General features: G+C 44.6%; 1 protein-coding gene across 2 annotated transcripts in view; it reads left to right on the forward strand.

The window, feature by feature from the left end:
- Positions 1 to 24,473, forward strand: part of SLC25A13 (solute carrier family 25 member 13) — a 168,548-nt gene that overhangs the window by 45,696 nt on the left and 98,379 nt on the right. For both annotated transcript variants that reach the window (XM_037046438.1, XM_037046437.1), the window contains exon 4: positions 18,958 to 19,073. In XM_037046438.1, coding sequence (XP_036902333.1) covers positions 18,958 to 19,073 — 116 coding nt within the window. The remainder of the gene's footprint in view (positions 1 to 18,957; positions 19,074 to 24,473) is intronic.

The following is a 24,473-nucleotide window of genomic DNA, read 5'->3' on the forward strand; positions in this document are numbered from 1 at the left end:
GAAGCAAAGCAAGGTTCTGTAGGACGCGTAATATTGAGATGCCTATTACACATGCACTTGGATAGGTGGGCTGTTAGAAGCTCGGATGTGGATTTTAGGGGAGATGTCTGGGTTAGATGTCGAATCAAATTACTTCCTTGATCTAAGCCGATTTTTAGTTTAAGGAGTTGGTGCTGTAATAAATTCCAAGGTTTGGTAAGTTGGGGGTTGTATGAGTGGAAATGGGAGCCTTTTCCATAAAGTATTATAAACTCATAGGTTTTATAAAATATATGTTTGGCATGTTGTAATCAAATGTGTTTATTTCAGTTTTGGTCAATGGGAGCTCTTTCATATTTTCCCCTTAGTCTTTTTTGATAGGATTCTTTAATGTGTGATAAGCTTACTTGCCTTCTGGCAAAACAGATTGTTACTTTGGGTATTTCTTGCTCCAGACCGGATCATCAGTTCTTGCACAGAGCCCTTAGTCTTTGTAATGGGCAGCAGTGTTTAGAGACCACAATGCAAGGACTAGGTGTGCTTCTTACGTTTCGGTCGTCATTACTTTTCGGACTTTCAAATGGCCAGGGGGTGGGGGGGGGGCAGTCTTCAATTCAACTGGTATTTCGAATTCAGAGTTAAACTGACAAAATTAAATTCAAAGTATTTTTATTTTNGAAATGGGAGCCTTTTCCATAAAGTATTATAAACTCATAGGTTTTATAAAATACATGTTTGGCATGTTGTAATCAAATGTGTTTATTTCAGTTTTGGTCAATGGGTGCTCTTTCATATTTTCCCCTTAGTCTTTTTTGATAGGATTCTTTAATGTGAGATAAGCTTACTTGCCTTCTGGCAAAACAGATTGTTACTTTGGGTATTTCTTGCTCCAGACGGGATCATCAGTTCTTGCACGGAGCCCTTAGTCTTTGTAATGGGCAGCAGTGTTTAGAGACCACAATGCAAGGACTAGGTGTGCTTCTTACGTTTCGGTTGTCATTACTTTTCGGACTTTCAAATGGCTGGGGGGGCGGGGGCAGTCTTCAATTCAAACTGGTATTTCGAATTCAGAGTTAAACTGACAAAATTAAATTCAAAGTATTTTTATTTTTTATTTTCCTGTTTAGCTCCTCATTCTTTCATTGAAAGTCTTATTACCAGCAACATCTGCATAATTACATATATGGGAGATGTGGGGTATATTTAAAATAATAACACCAGTATTACTGCTAACAGTTAGAAAGTGAATGAAGATTTCTTTTCAGCTCTGTTTGTACATAGAAGGTATCCCACTAAATATATATAGTGAAAAGACTGTGTTTTAGGTTATTTAAAATAATTCATTTCTCTTTGTGGTTTTGCCACCAACTTGAGATATAGTTAGGTTCATTTGTTTCAGTTTGTTTTCAATTTTTTAGGGATTGCTTTTTTTCTTTTAGACTTAATTTAATTTTTGGATATGTAAAACACATGTTTCCCAAGCCAAAACTCTGTAACAGAAGCAAGGTATCCTCGGGAAGGTCTGACTTAACATGCCCATACCCTCCACCCTGTCTTCTCCCTCCCCCTTGGAGTTCACTCTTGTGAACTTTGGTTTTTGGCTTTTCCTTCTCTAGGGTGTTTCTCCCCCAAATATGAGTAAGGGTGGTATGTATGCATATTCATGTTCGTATTTCTCTCCCCATTTCCACTCAGAAGGCAGGGATGTAAACGTTCTCTATCACATACTGTTGTTTATTCCTCTGAGAGAGTGTCTGTGCTGTGTGCACATGCGCATGCCCATCAGTCGGATCTCAGCGCAGCGAGGGGGCGGGAGGGGTCACAAAGGGAGAGATGCATTCTAAGGAACTGGCTCATGAGTCATGGAGGAAAGTCAGCGGCATAGCTCAGTCTGTCCAAAGGCCTGGGAACCAGGGCCGCTGGCAGTGTAAGTCCCAGTCTACGGGAAAGAGAGGCTGAGTGTCCCAGCTCGGCCGGTCAGCGGAGATCGCAACTCTTCCTCCTCCCTTTCTGTTCGTTCAGCCCTCAGCAGTCTGGACGATGCCCACACACACTGGGGAAGGCCATCTGCTCTACTCAGTTCACCCCTTTAAACACTAACCTCATCCTGCAACACCCTCGCAGACACCCAGAAATGACGTGTAGTAATTTTCAATCCAGGTCCCAGTCAAGTTGACATACACAGTTAACCACTGCAGCTCGTGGTCAGTATTGGTCTCCAGGACACACACTCACTTGCTGTTGTCACCTAGCCAGATATTGAAGGTCACTCTGTGCATATGTAAAGAAATCGTCCATATTTTTATGGCTGAGTAATATTAGAATGCATGTTTTAAATAACTTTCCTAATTCTAACCCATGTTAAATTTTGTGGAGCATTGCTTTTGAGGTTTGTCTTGTTTGTGTCAGAAGGATATTTTCCCAGGCCATCTCTTAGGGCTCTTGTCAAAGAGAACTGGACACACCGTACTGAACTAAGGGAACCATAACTACATTCGGGCCGTCCTTCTGCTTCCCCCATTTCCTGTACTAAACACTTTCGGGGCTGTGTGCCTCCCTTCCCCTCAGCCACACACACAGGAAAGGGGCGTCCACGTTTGGTGGCTCCGTGTTGCTTGTTCTACTGGTGACTGCTGCCCTTGGGGAGAGCTGATTGTTCAAATGGGAACACGGATAATGGCTTTAAAAAAATCACATTCACATCTTATCAAGTCTCTGAAAAGCTCTGGGACCTTAGACAAGTGACCTAATCTTTCTGAGCCTGTTTTCTTATCTGATTAAATGGGCTTAGTACCGTATTTTGCTGTGTATAATGTATTCACGTGTATAACACACACCCACGTTTTTGGCCCATCCTTTCAGGAAAAAAAAAACCTTTCATTTTAACTTTTAATTCCATTATTTTATTTATATTTAGGTACTTGGTTTTTTTCGTAATATAAAGGAATTTAGCATTTATATTTGAACATATTATGGTACAAGACATTTTCTGTAACAAATAATTTCAAAACGCAAGAACAGATACAAGGTATTTCAGGTACTATCCGTGTATAAGGCACATCCTTATTTTTTCCTCAAAAATTTGGGCAAAAACATGTGTGTTAGACAAGGCAAAATATGGGACTTGCTCCGTGAGCACGTGTGTGTTGTAGGCAGTGGGATGACATCAGTGACATAGTCGAGCTGGCTTCCCTTCTCACTTGGCTCACAAATACTGTTCCAGCCTAGGTCGCCCTCCCTGCATTACCACCTCCCACCCTTCTCCCTCTTTACTGGGGGCTCTCCCGGAAGCACGCACGTATTTCACCCATATGAAGGAAAACTTCTCATGACTCCCCTTCCTCCTCCAGCTCTGCCCACTTCTGCTCTTTCTGCAGGAACCTCGGCAGCGCTTCTCTCTCGTTCGGTGCTCGAATCCGCTCCCCTCGGGGTTCCCTCCACGGCTCCCAAGTCTGCTCTTGTTAAGATCCCAAGAAGGAAAAACTTGTTCTTCCTCTGTGTCTCTCATTTCCTGCTCTCACAGAACATTTCACTTCTGATTCTTATGGTCACCAAATGTGTGGCTTTTTCTTCCCCCACACCAAGTAATTCTGGAACACCAGTTGGGCGTCCTCCAGTTTAACTCAGTTCTGACACTAACCACCCACAGGTTAAAGGCCCAGTCCCACACGAGTACCCACCACACTGCAGAAGCAGAAGCCAGTCGCAAGTCAGGTCGTTACCTGTGCCTCTGGCTCATCCACTGTAACTCGGAGGTCCTTACGACTCTGTCCTCAAATTGGATTAATTTGCTAGAGCAGCTCCCAGAACTCAGGAAAGCGGTGTACTTGCTGTTTACCAGCTTATTACAAGAAGATAGGAAAAAGGATGTAGATGGACACTCAGATGGAAGGGATGCAGAGGGCAAGGTGCGTGGGAAGGGACGGGGAGCTCCCGTGCCCTCTCTGGGTGTGCTTTTCCGGAGCTGCCACATGTTCACCCACCTGGGAACTCTCTGAACGCTGGGTTTGGGGGATTTTTATGGAGCTTCATCGCGTAGGCACGATCCATTATTAACTCCATTTCCTCTGCTGAAAATTGCAAGCTTCTCATCATGGCTCAGTCTTTCTCCTGCCTAACACCCATCCAGGAGTGCCCAGAGTTACCTCAGGAGACCAAAAGGCACTGCTATCACCCAGGAAACCAAGGGATTTAGGCCCTGTGTCGGGAACTGGGGTCAAGAACCAAACACTGAAACAAAAGATCCTCCTGGTGCTCTTATCAGAAATGGAAAGGTTTAGATGCTCTGTGCCAGGAACGGGGGGTATTTTGTGCTATCTCACAGCCCCTGCCTCTGGAAAGTCCAATGGTGGTGTTGGTCCTGATGGTGACAGAGTCGCTCCCTCACACCTTCGAGAGGCACTCTCTGTACTTTCCTAGCCCACTCCCACTGGCTTTTCTCACACCTCCCGGGCTCTTCTTTCCCAGTCCCCTTCTGTTCCTCCCTCAGCTCCCGTTCCCAGGCCCGTCCTTGGATTTCTGGTTTTTCCTAACTGTGTCTTGGGGGGATATCATCTCATGGTTCTAAATACTGAATAACTTCTACCTAGTGTCTCTAGCCCTCTCATCTTTGTTGAACTCCGGAGTGAAATCCAGCCAGCTGCTCCCTTAAGGTCTTCATTTGCATACCTAATAGGCCTCTCAAACCTCAAGTGTCCAAAACATAAACGAGAGGAAGAGGGAAGTTGACCAAGAAAGACAAAGCCCCAGTGCCCAGGTGTAGGGGAAGCTGCCAAATGAGAAAAGATCTCAAGGCCGAGCTCCAAGCCGAGCTCAGTTACTTGGTCCTGTTCATAAAGACTCTTGGCACAAGCTATTGAGAAGTTTCCAACTCCGAGTTCATAACTGCTGTACTCATCACCCAAGGAGGTAGGGTGTGAGGCTCCCTGACCAGGGCATCCCTTTGGGAGAGCTTAGTGAAAAGACTCAGCTTGGTTTCTATGGTAGAGCCCACGTTCAGCCTGCAGCAGAAAAGCCGCAGCACCACTTGCTGGTGAAGATGCTTACAACCAGCCGCAAGGCAGCATGGTACCTGCCACTGTAGTTGTGCTTCGTTTTTATTTTCTCTTCATGTTCACATAAATGCATCTTCTCAGAAATAAAACTATTAAATGAGCACCAAAAGAAGAGAAATTCCAAAACTCCCAGTAGTTTTCTCTACAGTGGTACAGTTCAGTGGTGATTGGCATGCGGCCCCCAGTTGTCTGTCTGGTTCTTTAGATTTTCTGCTAGCAAATAACAACTTCCCATAATGTGACCCTGCATTTTACACGATACAGTTTCTTTTTTGTTCTGTTTGTAGCATTATGGGGGGATATTACTCTGTATCCAGATTGTAACCACATCTTCTTCTTTCGCTGCTACTACCATAGTCCAAAGCATAACCAGCTCTCACTCTGATTGTTGTGGTGGCCTCTTAACAAGTGTCCCTCCTTCTAGTCTTCCCTTCTGTCTGTTCAGCATAGCAGCCAGAGTGATCCTGTGAAAACCTAAGTTGGGCCCTGGCCCAGTGGCTCAGTTAGTTGGAGAGTCATCTTATGACTCTCAAAAGGTTGATGGTTCAGTTCCCAGTCAGGGCACATACCTAGGCTGCGGGTTCCATCCTGGTTGGGGTGTGTACAGGATGCAACTGATTGATGTTTCTCTCTCATCTCTCTCTCTCTCTCTCTCCCCTCGCTTCCTCTCTCTCTCTCAAATCAATAAAACGTACCCTCAGGTGAGGATTTAAAAAACTAAGTTGGGTCATTTCACTCTCAGGTTCACAAACTTTATGATTCCTTATTTCACTCAGAGTAGAAGCCGAAGTCCTTAATTTGGCCATCAAGGCCCTGCAGTGCCCACGCTTTCCTTCCAGTACACCACTGCATCTCCTGCTGTGCCCCCGCCAGTGCCTTGGTCTTCTTTCAGCCTCTTGAGCACCCCAGGCTATATCACCTCAGGGCCTTTGCACTTCTCCTTCCCCTTCCCCTTCCCCTAAGAAACTCACTCACCTCCCTAAGGTCTTTGCTCTGATGACTCCTTCCTAGGGAGACTTGCCCTGAACACTGTCTTAAATGGTACCCCAACACTCCTCTACCCTTTTACTGCAGTTCTTCTCTTAGTGATTCTCTTATAACAAAGATTTTATTGTCTCCCCCCCTTTATCTTCTCATACACACTTGACTGTGAGTTCCAGGAAGGAGAACTTTAGAAATAGGCCTTGCTAATGGATGCGGGGATAGTGTGGAGTAGGAGGGGAAAACATGTTGAATCAGTTGGGATGGAAAATTTTTCTTTTCTTACCCATGTTTCAGAATTTACATAGGTTCTTCCAGGCAGCAAAATAAAATTTACCTGGGTAGACTCGGCTCAGGTAAATTTTCACACAACTTTGCATTCTTGGGTGGTCCGTGTTAGTAGGTAAACTCATTGTATTTTGTTCAAGATAATTTGTAATGCAAAACATAACTAAATATAACAAATGTATGTTTTTTATTTACTAGGTCTTGGCCAGTTCTTAGGCAAGCAAATTATGTTCATATAGTTGGCTTTTAATTAATCTGTGTGGGGATAGGGATGGAAATAGCATTTTGTTTATTGTGGTTTGGGGTTAAATCCAGAAAGAGGACAATCAGAACACTGTAAGCAGAAGTCACTGTTTATTGCAGTTCTCATTAATTACGTTTCCCGAGTTGCTAGGCTACTTTTCCCAGTAATGACAGTTTATACAACTTAGTTTTAATTTTTTAAATTTTATTTGAACACCTACAACATCTTACATGATCACTGAGAACATGACTTGTCATGGAGGCTTCAGAGATGTGACTGAATCTATGCTGATTCCAGTAGGTCTTGCAGATGTTTTACTTAAAGATTTGTTCTTGCTCTTGACTCATTTCTCATGATTAGCCTCATTTCAAAGCAGAGTACTGAAACCAAAATGGAATGTACACTTACTATGAAATAATTTTTTCTTTGTGCTTATCACATCTCGACCCCTGGCCTGACCATGGCGACTGAGGCTTTAGTCCCCTTTGCAAACAGTTGCAGGAGCACCTGTGCAACGGCGGGAGGTGAGAGCACCGCGCTGCCCAAGGCCAAGTCTCTCCACTTCCCGTGGCCATTTCTTCCATACTTGGGATTAGGAAGCGGATGTCGGAAAAAGAAAGAGGTCCCAGTTCCGCGTCATAGCTGTATCTGCGATCTCAATCCCCATCACCAAGAACCCATTTGTTCTGGGCAGAGATTTCTGTAGTTATTCTGACGTTGACCATGGACAGCTTTGGGGCTGCCTCCTGAGCCTCGATCCGTTCTTTCACCTCCACTTCCAGGGCTTTGGGGCACGCCTTTCTCCTGGAATGGGAAGGGTGGGAGAGTATATTGGAGGCAGCCATGCCTTTTGACGACCCATTCTGTTTTTGTATGTGTCCTTCAACACTGAAAAGTTGGAGGTCCTTTGTAATGAAGGTGATAGAGGACAAATTGTAGTTCCCGAGAGGCCGAGAGTTTAGTCTTACAGGGAATCACCCTGTGTCTCAGGAAACTTGTAATTCCATGGTTTAAGTGTGGTAATCTGGTTGGGTGAAGGGGTTGTAAGTGTTAAGACTGTAGAGAAAGCACATGATTTTTCATAGACGTAGTTGCTCGTTTGGGGTGGCACGGGATGCGGGCTGATGGAGATCACTGGGAATGGCTGCTGCTCTGACGAAGGGCGTTGCTCTGGAATCGCCTGTATAAACCACATATTGCCAGATCCAAACTGTAGAACACTGTATTCAATTTTTAGTATTTAGGATACTGTCTTTTAAATAATGCGTGGCGTGCCCTGGGCCTTCTCATTATCACTATCCGCATTGATTTTTAAACACTTTATTCAATAAATTCATTGTTACTGAATGTCAGCGCTTTCTCCCACCCTTAGAAAGGAGGGTGAAACAAGTCTTTGACTTTCTGAGATGAAATTGATGGAAATATTTTACAACTTTGAATAAATTTAAAAAACCTAATCTTCCTATGCTTACATGGACTATCACAACCCTACTGATGAGAACTGCTGCCTACCCGTGAAACTGGGTCTGAGTTCTCTTTTGGTAACAGAAATTTCTGCAAATTCAATTTGGAATCAACACGTGGGCACTTTTTTTTGTTCTTTTTCATGGTCTTAAATACAGAAAAGCATAATCAATTTTAAGCTTCTTATCAATGATGGAACACTTGTTTACATGGGTAAAATGACTCTATCTAAGTAGTGTACTGAAGTTCATGTTAATGTTTGCTATTTAATGACACCTAATGATATTCAGTGAAGGGTTATGCTAAACTGGAGAGAAAATGTGTTACCCAGGCAACTGCCTCAGGCAGACTGGAGATTTAGGCATATGGCTCTATAGTACACATTATTTCAGCATCTTTAAGCATAAAGACCCACACATGTAATTGACTGTGAAAAATTACTGCTCAGTTACTGTATTGTATGGTCATAATAGAAGTAAATGAATACGTCATTGTTGCTGGAACAAGTCTGTTGGGAATCACTTGTAGACTCTACTATTTAAGAAGGAAAAATACAATAAGAAGAAAATAGCTGGTTTAATTAACATGTAAAATTGGGTTAATTTGAATTCAGCTGGCACAGCAGATATTAATGTTGGCTGTTGTGTATGTGTGTGTGATATTCTGGCTCAAGTCTGTGTACTTCTATTTCTTCTTGCCCACACCATGAATAATTTTATTTTTAAAAATATGATAAAGGCTGTTTCAGTCTCTTAATGTTTGCTTTGCCAGTGGCTTATGTTACAATCACATCAAAAGAGACTGTTGTGTGGGGCCAAAACATAGGATTTGTAACCAAGTGGAAGAAAATGTTAAATGTTCCCGAGTGACTGACAATGTTTCTCAAAGAGGAATCGGTTAAACTGATTTCATGCATTTTTAAAACTGTAGTTGGCTGTTTATTTCATTTTGGGTTTTTTTGTTTTCGACAGTGACTAATTGGGATTTCATCACTGGCAGATGCAAGCAAATAGCACATTTGCTCTCGTTGCTTCTGTGTGTCTGTGCTTCAGCACCTTTTGTTTTCAGATATCATTTTAATCATTGTTACCTTGCTTCCGAGGCTCAGAAAGACACTTTCAGAAAGGCATCGTGTTCCAATTTAGAAGATCATTTTTTTTTTTGTATTATAAAGTGCTGGTTGAGCAGAGAACACACACAGGCGATACGACATCTAAGTGCGCGTGAGAAAACTCTTCCCTGGCTGCCCTCGGTGCCTGAGGCCCTCACAGAGCCTCTGGAATGGAGGGGACCTTTTGTGCTTTTCAGCTCTGAACCGAGGGAACAATCAGGCTGGAGACTGAAGTCAGGTGAACAAAGGGGTTGGCAGTGCGAGCTCTGCTCCATGTTCTTTAGGGAGCATTTGAAGCAATTGGTTACCCAGTGGCAATCTGACAACTAACCTGCTCCTTTTGCAGTGATTGCCAGTGTACAGGGGTCACCTCAGAAATGCTGGTTAACAAATTGGTGTGCCTCTGTCTTTCTGTTACTGATTTCTTATCTGCAGTTTATCTCCCCATTAGCATTTCTTATTTGACATTTTAATAAAGTCGAAGCCTTCTTATCTGGCCTCAGTTAAAAGAATAAGGGAAGATACCCTGGCTGATGTGGCTCAGTTGGTTGGAGCATCATCCCATAGGCTGAAAGGTCACAGGTTCGATTCTCAGTCAGGGCACATGCCTAGGTTGCGGGTTCAGTCCTGGTCAGGGCATGTATGAGAGGCAACCGGTTAGGATTTCTGCCTTACATTGATGGTTTTTTCTTTCTCTCTCCCCATTCCTCTCTCTCAGAAATCAATAAGCGTGTTCTCAGGGGAGGATAAAAAAGGAGAAGAAGAAGGAAAGATGTAGAAACCCTAGATTTTTTAAAAATCTACTTTGCTTGCCTAAGTTGATTTTCCACTATGGTTTACAACTGTTTTTCCCTTTTTTTTTTTTTGCCAATAGCCTTTCTTTCCCCTTTTAATAGCAGTCCCCAATTTAAAATTATGTTTCTTTTTTTAACTTAGGACACTTCTTTTAAAAAACCCCATAAAGTCTTTAGATAGATCTCAAAATACTCTTTAATCCATCATGTCATTCAAATACAGAATATTTGTGATGCACCTTAAATTCTTCTCTCAATAGTGGTAATTTTACAAAATAGAGATAATGTAATATAGATTTTTAGGTTTTTTAAAAATTGTATCTATTAATGTTTAAGAAATAATAGGGTGTCTATTTAGGGTCTTATGAAGATACATAATATGATTTGCTTTTAGTTTTAAAAAGGTGTGGTGGTTCTCCTCAATGCAGTATCACTCAAGTGGGACGTGGCCATGATTAGAACTTTTTTTATGACTCAAAGATTTTAAAGATGGGTTATTGGGTTGGTGACAGGACAAGGGGACACATTCTTCTGAGGTCGTCAGGCAGTATTATTTAATAGTGAGGGAAGAAGGAATGGGGAACAGAGGATATGTAGGTGAAAGATATTTTCTAGAGTGTAATTGAATTAACTATTACCAAAAGAGAAGTAGAAGGGGTGGATCACATCTGATAAATATGTGTGATCCCGCTGGTGTGGAATAAAACGGCGGAGGTACAAAAACACCCTCCATAAATCCCACCAGTTGGCACAGTGCGCCTTGGGCAGCTCAAGAGCTATTGAAGTGAAATACGAGGCAGCAGACAGGCATTATGGGCCTATCGCTTACTGCGTTAAGCTCACAGTTACAAGAGCCTATATATTTATCTTTTTTTGGCAATCTGGAGGCAGTGATATATGCAGAGGTGGTATTTATAGGCTAAACTCATGATAACAATACAGTAAAATTGCTAGTAAAATCTTTAATGGGTTTTTAAAGCTAGGCAGTAGCCCACTTGTTTGAACAGTATTCAATCTGCCAGGTTTCACTAGAGCCAATGAATTTAAATAGGTCCTTGGCAAAGGCTGCAGTGAGATTTGAACCTGAGCTGAGAAGCCCAGCTGGCCTCAGAACAGATGCACTCCTGGGAATGCCGAAGCCAGTGGTGGAGCCGGAGTGGGCCCACAAGGCTCCCTGTAACTGAAAATGGAAGAAAAAGGGATTGTAGGGTGAAAGGCCCAGGAGAGAGCACCTTTTATAGATCGGGGAAAGGGGCCCCTCCAACTTGCTTGGCAAGATCAGTCAGTGAGGCAAAGGAAAAACTGGAACTTGGGTCTCTTTCTACCTTATTGCTGATGGCTTTTAGAATATAAAATTAGGTGGTAATTCAGGATTTCATTTTAGATCCTGTTAAGAAATTTGCATAATTGGGGCTGTGAAGCATAGATTGTTTGCTTACTGACCATCATCTGGCCTATTAAATAAAATCTTTATTTATGAGCTCTGTCGTTGCCTGGCCAGCAGTTCTCACATCTTCAGTAACCTCAGGGCCTTGGAGTCTGTCTGTGCTTCTGGCTGCCACTGCCCCCGCAGCCACAGGCCACCGGGCATCCCCAGCTGGCACCTGAGTTGCCCCTGAGTTTTAAAAGTGGTGTGCTTGGACTTCGAGGACAAGCCCCCCACTCCAGCCCCTAGCTCTGTCTAGAAAAGGTGTCCTGGGTTTGACCACTTCACTTTTTCTGTCTCTCCTGCTTCCCTCCAGTCCAGCCTGCTGCAGCCACTTCCTGATTGTGGACTCACCGCTTGGCCCTGCAGTCTGTGCGTCACAAAACCTTCCAGCAAGGGCGATTTTTTCAGGTGTGCTTAAAGTTCAGTCCACACAGGTTTGCCTGGCACACCCCTTCATCCCCACGTCCCCGTTCACTTCCCTCCTCCTCTGGCCTCCAGCCACACAGGTGTCTCCTGCCCTGTGGAACTAGCCCAGGTTGGCCCGTTCTAGGGCAGACTGTTGCACTGAGGTTTCTTCTGCCCAATACACCCTCCTCCTGGACTTCCGGTGCTTCCTTTTTTTTTTTTTTTGTCTTTTGGATCTTAATGTCACCTCCTGAGAGGCATTCACTGACCACCTTAGGCCGGGTGGCGCCCCCTCTGCCATCATTCTCAAGCTTGGCTAAAGGGTAGAACCACTTAGGAAGTTTAAAAAAAAAAACCCGAATCCAAATGGTCACTCAGATCCTCCTCAGACCAGTTAAATAGACTCTCTGGGGCTAAGGAACACTAGTTCAATTCATTCCTCATCTTATACACAGCAGTTATCTGACTGTGGAGTCATCTCACCTTTCTATTTGTGTGTGTGTTCTTATTGTCTGCCTTCCCCTCTGGAGTGTAATTTCTTGAGGACACAGATTCTGTCAGTCTTACTCATTCTCATGGTATCCGGACTGTCTAGGGTATCGCTTGGCATGTAATAGGTGCAGGGTACTTAGGAGCTTCATGGCCCGAACACTATATTTTGCAAAGCATTTGGGAGGGAGATAAAAGAGCTGGAAAACCCCCAAAGCTAGTAAAGATGTTCAAATAAGGGAGGCCCAAACTCTTTGGATAAACTGGTGATCCCAGGAAAGCCCAGTTCTGTGTGTGTGTCTTTTTTCTTGACGTTCACGGATGCTTAAACCTGGGTGGTCTGGTGGCTGGAGCCCTGTTTTTGGAGTTAGATTTTACTTTTATCTCTGCCATTAATCCTGGACAATTGTTTGGCTTCTGTTATAATACACAGAAGAGGGTTATAAGGAGAAGTTATTCTTGCGAGGCGCTCTTGTGGTTGTGAGCCTTAAGTCAAAGTGGTAATTGGGTTTTGATATGGTACCTTGTCTGTAACCAAACTTCCTGAAGTCTGAATAGATCAGATCCTTAGGTGCAGTCTCTGAAACTCTCCTAGCCACAGAGTTGGCCTGGAGGTAGGAGCCAGGCAGGAGATGAAAGGGACCACATGGGGTGTGAATGAGCCAGTGCCAGTGCCAATGAGCACACAGGGTGGGGTGGAAGAACCGGAGGTTATCCACCCTGGGTAGCCACAGGTAGTAGGGGTGTTTCAGCCATTGGTTTCTTTTCTCAGTCCCTTTCCCAACCCCTTCTTCCCAGTTCTTTTCTTTTTTTAATTTTAAGAAGATTTTATTTATTTTTAGAGGAGGAGGGAGGGAGAAGGAGGGAGAGGAACCTTGATGTGAGAGAGAAACATGGATCTATTGCCTCTCAAACACACCCCAACCAGGGCCAAACCTGCTGCCCAGGCACGTGCCCTCCTGACTGGGAATTGAACCAGAGTTTTCGCTTCGCAGATGACGCCCAAGCAACTGAGCCACATCGGTCAGGGTGCCCACCGCCCACCCTGGCTCTTACTCAGTCCTGTCATTACCCAAGTCTTGGCTTTGGTTATTTTGTTTCATAAACATTTTCATTTTTTTAACAAAAATAGTGTATTGTGTGTACTATTGGAAAGATTAGGGCATATGGACGACATGCAAAAAGAAAGGAAACTTAAATATTTATTTGGTGTGCAGCCTTCAGACCGTGTATATAAAATATTACTTTTGCCCATTTTTGACAAAATGGGAGCACTTTTTACAAATATTAGTGTAACTGATTTTTTTGCACAATAACATGAATTTGTTGACAACAATTTTCAGTGGCTGGATAGTATTCCTTTAATAAATCAGTCACATATGGGCACATGATGAGGTTGTTTCCACTTTTTCACAATTGTCAACAATATTCTAGGTGAAAGTTGCACACACTTATTGATGATTGTTTAGGATAAATTCCTAGAAGTGGGACTCTGGCGTGGAAGAGCATCGGCATTTTGAAGTCTCGCTGTGCTGTCACAGTGCCCTTCGGAGAGCGTGGCGCCGTGTCCTCTCACCCCTTCCCCTCAGGCCTTCGGGGCTCTTTCCTGGGTTGAGCCAGCACATCTCCCCAGCTCTGCATTCTCCTTCCAGGTCGTTTACCATTCTTCTGCTGGATTAAATAGTCCAAAGCACAATTTCATCTTGTCCACAGATTTCAGACCCTTGTCTGCTATCAGGACACGACCAGCATGCTGTGCATTGCGCTTGCGCTCACTCCACACCCCCACATCTTGTGGGTCTTCATCTCTGGCCTTCCTTCTCTGGTTCCCGGCTTACCACCTGCCCCCTGGACCACCAGTTCTTGGGGAGTGGAGATTGCGTTTTCCCATGAGTATTCCCAGCACTGGTTTGTGTCCAGCACATGACGTGAGCGCCAAAGCCCCACTGTAGCTGTTGGCCTCTCCTTCTCCCACCGCCTGTCTTACCTTGATCGCACCTTCCCTCTGCTGTCAGACTAATTGCTACCTGTTGCTACCTGTGCACTTGGTCACATCTTCCCTCTGATGTCATATGTTCCTAATTTTCTCATCTCCTCCTTTGTTTCACAAGAATAATAATCTTTTTATCTTCTGAATTCATTGAGTCATGTATCTCCAGTCTCTTATAGTACTTTCAACCTTTTCCATAATATCATGGTTTTCAGTGTGTATTTTCTATGGAATTTTAAGCATCTCCAGGCTCAGAGCTACCCCTTATGAAGTTGAGAATGGGTGGGGCAGGAGACTGAAAGCTGTGCTACCATAAAGAAGCACTGTGATCATTTTGGTATGTGTCCCTCCAGGATCTTTCTACGTATATGATAGATACATAACTTTACATTTTCGTACATTTAATCCACTTTTAATCCCTTTCCTCTTTGGCTCAGTACATGGTAGTGGTCCGTGTGTTTTCCCTGCTTTACCTGGACTTCAAAGGAGTTGTCAGGTTGCCGCTGTTACAAATGGCTGTCAGAAGGAGAAAAACGGCTCTCGTTTGGAAAACAAAGATGACCTACCTGTGGGAAAAAATACAATAAAGACAAAAAGAAATAAGTGAGCCAATGAACATATGTGAATGTTTCTTACTAATTAACATGAAATGCTTTTCACTTGGATAGCAAATAAAAATGAAACTGAATTAAAAAAAAATGACTTACCTGAGAAAATCTCTGGCAGCAGCAGAACCATGAAGCAGAGGCGTTAGAGCCCCGAGCCCCGAGCTGCGGCCTTTGAAAACGTGACTTCTGCGCCTGCGTCCGTGTCAGCTGACCCGTGTCTCACTATTAGTTGTTGCAGGTGAACACCAATGTCATATACTCTTCCCAAGAGACTAGACACAGGGTTCATCAGAGTTGCGTGACCCACTTTGCTAACGTTGGCAAAGAAGTTTAGGGAGTGGAGGGTGGAAAAGGGAACGCAGTGAGCTCGGCAGCCAGGCCTGAACTTGATTAAGCTTGTATTCTTTGTTGTAATTTATGCTAATGCCCATTAAATCTGTAAAGTAACACTGGAGTTCTGTTTATAGGAAAAACATATATAAATGTTTTTAGATATCATGCTGTAAATGAGTATAGTACTATATAATTACTCTGATAGCCTTCTAGTCAGATTACCTTGAAAATCCAAAATAGCCTTGATGAACAGTAAGATATGATGATTTCATGGTTTAGCTGTATACCTCCTACATAGATGTATAGTACTTGTATCTGACAGGATTACCAAATTACACACCTTTTTGGTGTAACATGCCTAAAATACCAGAGTGTTCATGGCCCGCGACAGTAATGAAACCACTTTGACATTGCCAGAGAAGGATTTATTCACGCACATCCACAGCCTTCAGGTTTCTTGTACCATTTTGAGAGCGGTAATATGCTCTTTTTGTTCCATTTAAGCATTTCTTTGTTCAGATTATATAATTTTTAAATGTCCCTTTTCCAGATAACACACTGTGGGATTCACTTTTAACTAACCTAACGTCTGTGCCGGGAAAATTTAGCAAATAGGATTGTTTTCTGCCTTTCACTTGCCAGCACGTTGAACTGGTGAGAGGCGTGGCTGTGTGGTGGCTGGCGCCTGCGCAGAGCGGTCCTGGGGCGGGAGGAGGGGTGGAGCGCTGCAGGCAGACGACCAGACTGCGTTTCTTCCCTGTCTTTCCTCAGTGCTCAGCAAGTGGTGGACGTGTGTCTTTGATGGAGATGCTTTTGGGCATTTCCGTTCACTGCTTTACGTAGCCTTTGTTCTAACAACCTCCCAGATCTGCTGGTTCCAGTCTTGGCCTCTGTATCAGTTTGTTAGGGCTGCTGTAACAAAATACCACACATTAGAGTGGCTTTAAAAAACAGAAATAAGAAATGTATTGCCTCACAGTCTGGAGGCTAAAATGAAGGTGTTGTTGGCAGGGCTGGCTCCTTCTGAGGGCTGGTTGGGAGGATCTGGTCCAGTCTCCTCTGTGGCTCCTGGTGGTGGCTGGCAGTCTTTGCGGTTCTCCAGTTTATAGAAACGTCACCCAGACCTCTGCCTTTGTCTCCGCATGGCGTTGTCCCTGTGTGCCTGTCTGTGTCCCAGTTTACTCTTTTGATAAGGACTGTAGTCGCATTGGATCAGGTGCCCCCCCCACTCCGCAGTGAGCTTATCATAACGAATTATGTCTGCGATAACCCTGTTTTAATAAGCTCACCCTCTGAGGTCCCGGAGGATCAGAAGTTTCAGAGGAACACGGATCAACTTCAGTCGGGCCCCTCTCCTGAGTTCCATGCGCCTCCCTTTGGTTTCCCCCTGGATTCATACTTCAGTGCCCCTTTGGGACCTCAATTCCTCCCAGGCAGAACTGATCTTACTCTCTCACAGTCCCGTCTCTCTAACGTTCCCGGATTTTATTCTTTATCTTTGGTACTAGAATCGTCAGCCCACTCCGTTCCCAGGTTAGAAGTCTTGGGAGTGACTTGGCCAGTTTCCCGGTCGTCAGCCCCTGGTGTCCAGTGCCTGCCAAGTGGTGCCTCATCCCTGCCTGCCTGCGTCTCTCCCACCCTTCCTCGTGCTTTAATCCCAGTGGGTCAACACCAGTTCAGAGCTCGCATCCAGCTGCCAGGCTCTCTCTCCACTCTTTCTTGTCCTCCCCGTGTCCAATTCATCTTCCACGACCTTCCACGACCTTCAATGACTTCTCATTGCCTGCAACAAAGTCCGGATTCTCTACGTTGGCCTTTAAGGGCCTCCACAGGTGGCTGTCATTACAGCTCAAGCCACTCTTTGCTCCTTATGGCCAACATCCTTCTCCAAACACATTATTAGTCATAACTTTGCTGTGTTCTTTCCTCAGTGTGTAACATCCTCTCTCGACCCTTCTCTGTTCTCTCCGCCTTCCTATACCAGTTGGAATTCTCGGTCAGTGAGATGGAAGCCCGAACGCTTGGCTCTTAGGCCAAAGTGCCGGAAGCCAGTTGTTCACTTCGTACTTGTCATTAAGTTCTTCTGCTTTTCTCCAAAGTACAATGGAGAGGTTGAAGTAGATTATCTCTAAGATCTTTTCAACTTTAAAAATGTGTCCTTTGAGTGCCAGTCCTCCACGAAGCATTCCCCAATTCTTCTAGGCAAAATAAACCACTCTCTCTTGTGTGCCCCTCAGTGCTTTATTTCTGCCTTTGCTTTGACCCTCAGCTCTTGCCTTCTGGTGGGTCTGTATGAACGTGACTGCTTCTCCTTCCCCCAACAGGGTGTAAACTCCTGTAGGCCAGCTAGGAAGGTTTGACTCCAATTTGCTTCTCTCCCCACCTCTACCCACCCCTGGTCTTGAACACAGATTCTCAGTGAGACACACTGTTACAGTAGAGGGCAAGAATTCTTCTGTAACACATGCTGTTCTTGAGCGTCCCCATGCACTTGTAAGGATGGTTTTGGGTGGCAAATGACATAGTGTATTGAACACACCGGAGTTTTTACTTTCATTGCAACATTGTTATAGTCAGGTGACATTCTGGGAACAGCTGAGTTAGCTTTGTAACTCTTTGCATAAAATATGTTCTCTCTTCCAGGTGTTTAGAAGTAAGTAAGTGTTCTGTGAAACATAGGAACGCACTCCTGTTTTCTCCTTCTCTCTATAACTTCTGGAAGACTTAGACTATCTCAGTGTATCATTGAAATAGTTTAACATACAAAATAGAAAAGGTTTCGTGGAGTTGTTTACTTCTTGAAAGTCAAAGTATCTCTGGCCTCTCATACTCTTCCTAACAGATACATTTCATTGTATCAAGGGCTTTCTCAGAGACTTTCAATCACTCCTTGCTTCCTAGAGAAGAAAGTCCTGGCCCTTTACTATCTTCAGGCCTATCTCTGGGCTTGTTCTTGCAATCTCATTTCACAGTGTTCTCTTTTATGCACTCCACAGTACAGATGAAATCAGTTTCTCACCATTTTCCTGGTACACTCCCTCCCCAACTTTTCTCCCACCTGCCTCCCCACAGGTGTGTCCTTGCTGGAAGTACCCTCCCTTTTACCTGTGACTGCATACCTGAGTTGCACTCATTTTTCAAGACTCAGCTCACATTCCATTTCCGCAACAAAGCCTTCTTTGATCTCCTACCAGAATTCTGCTCTCATACTCATGTCTTATGATTTGTCTTTCCTGTGTGCTATTTCCACACTGGTGTTACCTGCCTTACTAGGCTAGAAGTTCCTTGGGAGTCACATTTCATGTCTGACATATGTGTGTTCTTCCCCCTTCTCCACTACCGTCCCTACTTTAATCTGCATGTGGTCAGTAGATATCAGTAATGAACGAATCTCTGTGAGCCATTTTTATGTTGTCAATAAAGGTATTAATGAATGACAGAGGTGCTCCACGCTGTTATAAAATCACATCTTCCTCTGAAGTATCCATGCCTTAATTCTGGAATCCAACAGTGTGCCGAAACAAAAGCGATGGGTAAAACAGTTACTTACATTGGGAATTAGGATGCATCTACCTTGTCACCATATCCTCCACCCTGTGTGTCTTTCAGATTCTGTACATAATCTCAGTCCGCTGTGTGGAAGAGGAAATGTTAACTGTAAATGTAAAAGGTGTGAATTGTATTTTTGGACAGCGACACTTTCTTTTTTTCTTTGCTGCATATTTGTGCATGCTTTTTGTTTCCCACAAGCTACTGACCTTATGCTTTGTGCTTGTTTTGTGTTGCAGATTAATATCCTTCCAAGAATTTGTAGCGTTTGAATCTGTCCTGTGTGCCCCGGATGCTTTGTTCATGGTGGCCTTCCAGCTGTTTGACAAAACTGGCAAAGGAGAAGTTACTTTCGGTAAGGCCGTGAGTGTGTGGACACCTAAGTAAGTGCAGGCTTGCATGAGCATTTTTTTTTTCTGGAATGAAATGTATGACAGTGCTGTTTTGAGGTCAGTATATCCCTTTTAGCAAAACTATCCGTATTTGAGGGCTGCAGGACAACCGTCTCCCTGTTGGAAAAAAGATAAGTTTCTGGCTTAGTGGTTCAAAAATACTCTGGCTTTGTTTTAAGGCAGTGGAGGATGTGGCAGGACTTTCCCTCACAGTTGTAGAGCGTGGGAGCCGGATGGGACTTCTGTTCATTCCCTTCACAGTCAGCAGCGCTTTCTTCCCACTGAGGGAAGGAGGAAGTTCATCAGCTGCCTGAGAACAGAAGTTACTGGTATCTACAGGATTTTGTGTCCTGACCTTGTCTCGGGGTAGTGTGAGGCCAGAGGCACTGTGCGTGGTGGCAGTTCAGAGTGCCACTCCACGAACCTTGCCCTTCTGAAGAGCCTGGCCCCCACGGCTGGGTGGGCGCTGCCTGCCGTGCAGCAGCCATTGATTTCGAAAGGCAGAACAATCTTCCCGGGATTAGCTGCAAAGCTGCAGGAAACCCTGAGGTCTTTTAAGTATTAGAAGAAAGGGAAGGCCAGGAAGTGGTAGGACACTGGCTTAAAAAGAAACTGGCTACCGACACCAGATATGCCAGAGGGTACTGCATTGGCCTTGGAAGGCAGAGTGTCCAGCGGGTGTGTTCGAGCACGTGACGCTGCTCTACCAGCAGCGCCCACGAGGAACTCGCAGCCCTTGGGGGCATGTGGATTGTGCATTCAGGGGACATGGCTAATGAGCCCATTTTAAATGTCTTTATTCACAATCTCCAGTGTATTCAGACCCTTGGGGCCTGTCTGACTTGATGGATCGTGAGAAACATGCAGATGGGGGAAGTACAGATGGTGTGATGGAGTACCATCCATTCTGGGACAGTTCTGGAACTGGAGGGGCTGTGCCACCTCCAGTTCTGCCACTTTCGTCTCTGAGCCAAGTCCATTCAAGCTCCCAGGTCTTCATTGTCCTTATCAGAAATGAAGATCATAACTGCACACAGTATTGGTGAGACAGTATGGTTGGTTTCCCGCCGTCTCCTCTGTGTTCATCTGACGTGACAGTTATTTAAGGCTAGATAAGCAAGGGCAGAGGCAAAATGCATGTATTTGCAGGGTTTTGTTTCATGTAATCTGGGAGCTCACATGCTTTCCATTAACACTTCATGAGGTTTATTTAATATTTGAAAATCCCGTGAATAATTTTAGTTTTTTCTTTTCTGTCACCTAATTCCTCTTAGCATCACTGTAACCACACCTTTTCAGAGGCACACCAATGATAAATGTCCCCATTAAAATCTTTAAGTAATAAATGAGCAGCTAGCTCACACCGGCATTGATTTACCCAGTGGAAGCCAGTTCGATGAAAATGTTTTTTTTTTTTTATAAATATATTTTTTAAAGATTTTATTTACTTATTTATTTTTAGAGGGGAAGGAGCAAGGGAGAGAAACACCAATGTATGGTTGCCTTTTGTGCGTCCCCTGCTGGTAGTTAGCCTGCAAGGAACCGGCCTGCAACCCAGGCATGTGCCCTGACTGGGAATCGAACCGCGATCGTCTGGTTCGCAGGCTCGCGCTCAATCCACTGAGCTATGCCAGCCAGGACCTGAAAATGTTTTGATTGGGTTTCCTTGGGACACAAAGGTGAGCCTATAAGGTCAAGTTCAGTGCAGCAGGTGTGTTCTCTCTCATCTTCCTCCTTTCTGCAGCAAGTTTGGAGGGAGAGGGCTGGGGGCTGAGGAATGAACCTCTGACATTTTCCTCGACTAAGATTAATCTTTCCTGTATGGGCATAAAGTGTCAAGGGACACTGGGGACACCAGCAACACCACTGGCCTGGTGGAAGAAAGAAACGAGGGGCACCAGCTCAGGGGCAGACGGGCGTGTGTGTTAGTGTCACTGGGAGAAAAGAACAGGTGGAGAAGCAGGTTGTAGGAGACAGGGTCCTCTGTGAACTGGAGAAAGAACAGCAGCATGAGAACTCTGTTTCTGCTTCCTATCAGCAGTTCGTTGATGGGCAAGTCATTTCAAATTCCTGAGCTTTATTTTCCTCGTCTGTAAAATCAGGGTAATAACCTGCCTTACAGACTGTGTATTAAAAGAGCTTCCAGATACAAAGGTGCCATCTGGAAAAGAAGGGCCTTTATAAGAATAATATTGCTGGCCCTGGCTGGGTAGCTCATTAGTTAGAGCATTGTCCCAATACACCAAGGTTGTGGGTTTGATCTCGTCGGGCACATATAAGAAGCAACCAATGAATGGGTGAATAAGTGGAACAACAAATTGATGTTTCTTTCTTTCTCTCACTCCCTCCCCATCCCCATCCCCCTCCCCCTCCCCCTTCTTCTCTCCTTCTAAAATCAATCAATAAAATAATAATATTTGCTAAAAGTAACTTGAGAGAACAAGGGAGGGTCTTTCTCCTCTTCCTCCTCCTCATTCTCTTCTTCCTCTTCTTTTCTTCCTCTTCTTCCTCCTCTTTCTCTTCTTCTTCTTCTTCTTCTTCCTCCTCTTTCTCTTCTCCTGCTTACCCCCTCCCCAGCCCTTCCTTCTCCCTCCTTTCTCCTCTTCCTTTTTCCCACCTTTGTTTTTAGCTTGCAGTTTAGCTAACTTGCTTACCAGCTGTTCTGTGTTGAACATTGCCCCATTTCTGAAGTCTTAAGAGACTGAAGTCAGAAATGGGGGCTTCCACAGAGCTGAAATTTGTGTCACACATCAGTTGCCTATGACTATTGTAGAAGCACGCACAGCCCCTCTCCCAGTACTGTGCCTTCCACAGGTGATTTGTGTCATAGTCTGCCTCTCTCACAGCACACAAGCAGGGTATGTCCTGTGTCCATGTGATGAGCTGTTGGGATCCTCACCCTGCGGGTGTCATAAAATGTCCCCCAGGTTTTCTAAAGCTCTTAATCCCTATTTAGGATTAAACTGAAAAAGATGTGAATAGTTCAAAGAAGATACTCAAATGACCATCCAATCCAAACTAATAGGTGACTTCCAGCATGGTTCGTAAGGTAGTGCAGGGGCGTCCACTGGAGGAGGGGCCGTGTGCAACAGGCTTTTGTGCAGGTAAACCGTGTCATGGGCCTGGGGGGCCCAGGGGCCGTCTGGGGAGTGTTTCAGCAGCAGACACCTTTTAGAAGAATCAAGCAGTTGGTAAATTTCCCAGGAAACTCATAATGGGGTTGAAGAAACTGTTTTAAAAAGTGGAGCTGGGCGGAGAAGAGGACGCCTGGTCAGTCCTGGTCACAGACCTACAGTATTAAGGGGGTCCCGGCCCATGACCAGGCTGCCTGTCCCTGTGAGACTCTTTGAGGTACATGCAGTGGCACTCTTACCGCTAACTACTTCCTCAGCTCCATGTCAGTCCTGTGCCCAAGAACGACTCTTTCATATTTCAGAGGGTCAGGTGCATCTTTGGGCAGGGTGAGCATGGAGTGGTGAGAGAGGAAGGGCCGCCTCTTACCTCTCAGATGGGCTCAGGCATTTAGGGTCAAAGGGGTGAGCATTGTTTTCCCACTTTACGGAGGCTTATCTGGGGCCTTCTCGTGGCCTGCCGGGAAGGCTGATGTGTGGCTGCAGATTCCCCAGGCCTCCCTGCCTTGGATCTCACCCAGAGGAGCATGGTCACACTGTTCATCTGTTTACATGTTGGGTTTCCACATAAGAGCTTCTTGGAAGCAGGGCTTCTCTGACAAAGCCCAGGAAGCACCAGGGTTTGCCAGCAAGCTGGCAATGTCTGTGCCCCTACTGGTGCTGAATCTGGTGCCCAGCAAACAGAAGTTCAGGCGGAGCGAGGGGCAGATCCTCAAGTGTCACAAGTCAGTGACATCTTTCCCTGTTTTCTCTGAGGCCTTGTTCACCATGTTGTCATGTCTAGTTCACTCCTTGTGTTGGCTGCAGTGAAAAATCTTGGTGAGGTCAGTTTTGCTCCCTTGATCTAGTTCATTATGTCCTCCTATTTCCTTCGAGGCAAAACCTACCTCCAATATTCTTGTTTTCGCCGTGTTTTTTTACTTTGGTATCTGATATTTATAAATGCATTTTGAGATCAATAGGTATACAACAGGATATCAATATAAGTAAAAAGTTGTAGTCAACAATGTGCAATTCCATATGTGTAGAGAAAATATATTTTGTTCTAAATGTTTCTTTTTGCATTTTTAGGCTAACAATGATTTTAGCCATGATAATAATTTTTTACTCTTAATTTTAAAGGATACTTTATTAAAATACAGCATATATAAGAAAGAATGCACCAATTACAAGTATACATCTTTTGTTTAAATTCTCACTCAAAGGCATGCTTACTGATTTTAGAGAGAGGGAAAGGGAGGGAAAGAGAGACGGAGAGAAACAGCAATGTGAGAGAGAAACACTGATGAGTTGCTTTTCCCACGCACCCCAGCTGGGGACCGAACCCACAGCCTAGACATGTGCCCTGACCGGAATTGAACCCATGGCCTTTTGCTTTACAGGATGACACCCAAACAACAGAGCCACGTCCTCCAGGGCTATAAGTATATGTTTGATGAATTTCTGCACAATGTACACGTTTGTTTTATCCCCCTCGAGCTCAGAAAGAAAATGGGACCAGCGCCCCGCAGCTCTCTTCCCCATCACTGGCCCCTGGGCCCAGTGGTACCAACTCCTGTGTGTCACTGTTGGTTTTGCTTGTTTGAAACTTACTGTATTTTTAGGACTATAAGACGCATCTAGGTTTTAGAGGAGGAAAATAGGGGGAAAAAGTTTGAAGCAAAAAATATGGTTAAATATTTAATAGCCCATGACCACGCTCCACTGCCTCCCTCCCCCCAGGAGCCAGGAAAGCTACATTCGGACTGTGGCTCCCTGGTCGCCTGTGGGATGCAAGGGGATCAAAGGAAAGGAAGAAGGACTGGATAGTAGCTACAGTGTGTGTTCTGCTCCAGATACATGGTTTTATACAGTCTCTTGAGAGAAGGGGAGTAGTAACCCTCATTTTTTTCCTAAAGTTTATTGATCTCTTACTACATACCACCTCCTACTTGACTAGGCACTCTATATATAGTTTAATATTTAATTCTCACTACCTAGGAGATGTATGCTATTATAATTCTCATTTTTCTGATGCAGAGATGGCCTTGGAGAAGTTAGGTAACCTGACCACTGTCACGGAGTGGCCTGTGGTAGAGCCAGGTAGCAGCCTGGGGGTGGCCGAGGGCCATTCACTGTGCCGTACTGCCTCCCTCTGGGGGTGCTTTGCTCTGTGACGTGGGCCTTCCTTCATAAGAGAGATGCCAGTTAATCCATTCTGGTTTTGGACTACATTAGACATTAGGGGGATTT

Source organism: Sturnira hondurensis, unplaced genomic scaffold (genome assembly GCF_014824575.4).
Source record: "Sturnira hondurensis isolate 20B ecotype Veracruz unplaced genomic scaffold, ASM1482457v3 Scaffold0005252, whole genome shotgun sequence".
NCBI classification, from domain to species: Eukaryota; Metazoa; Chordata; class Mammalia; order Chiroptera; family Phyllostomidae; genus Sturnira; species Sturnira hondurensis.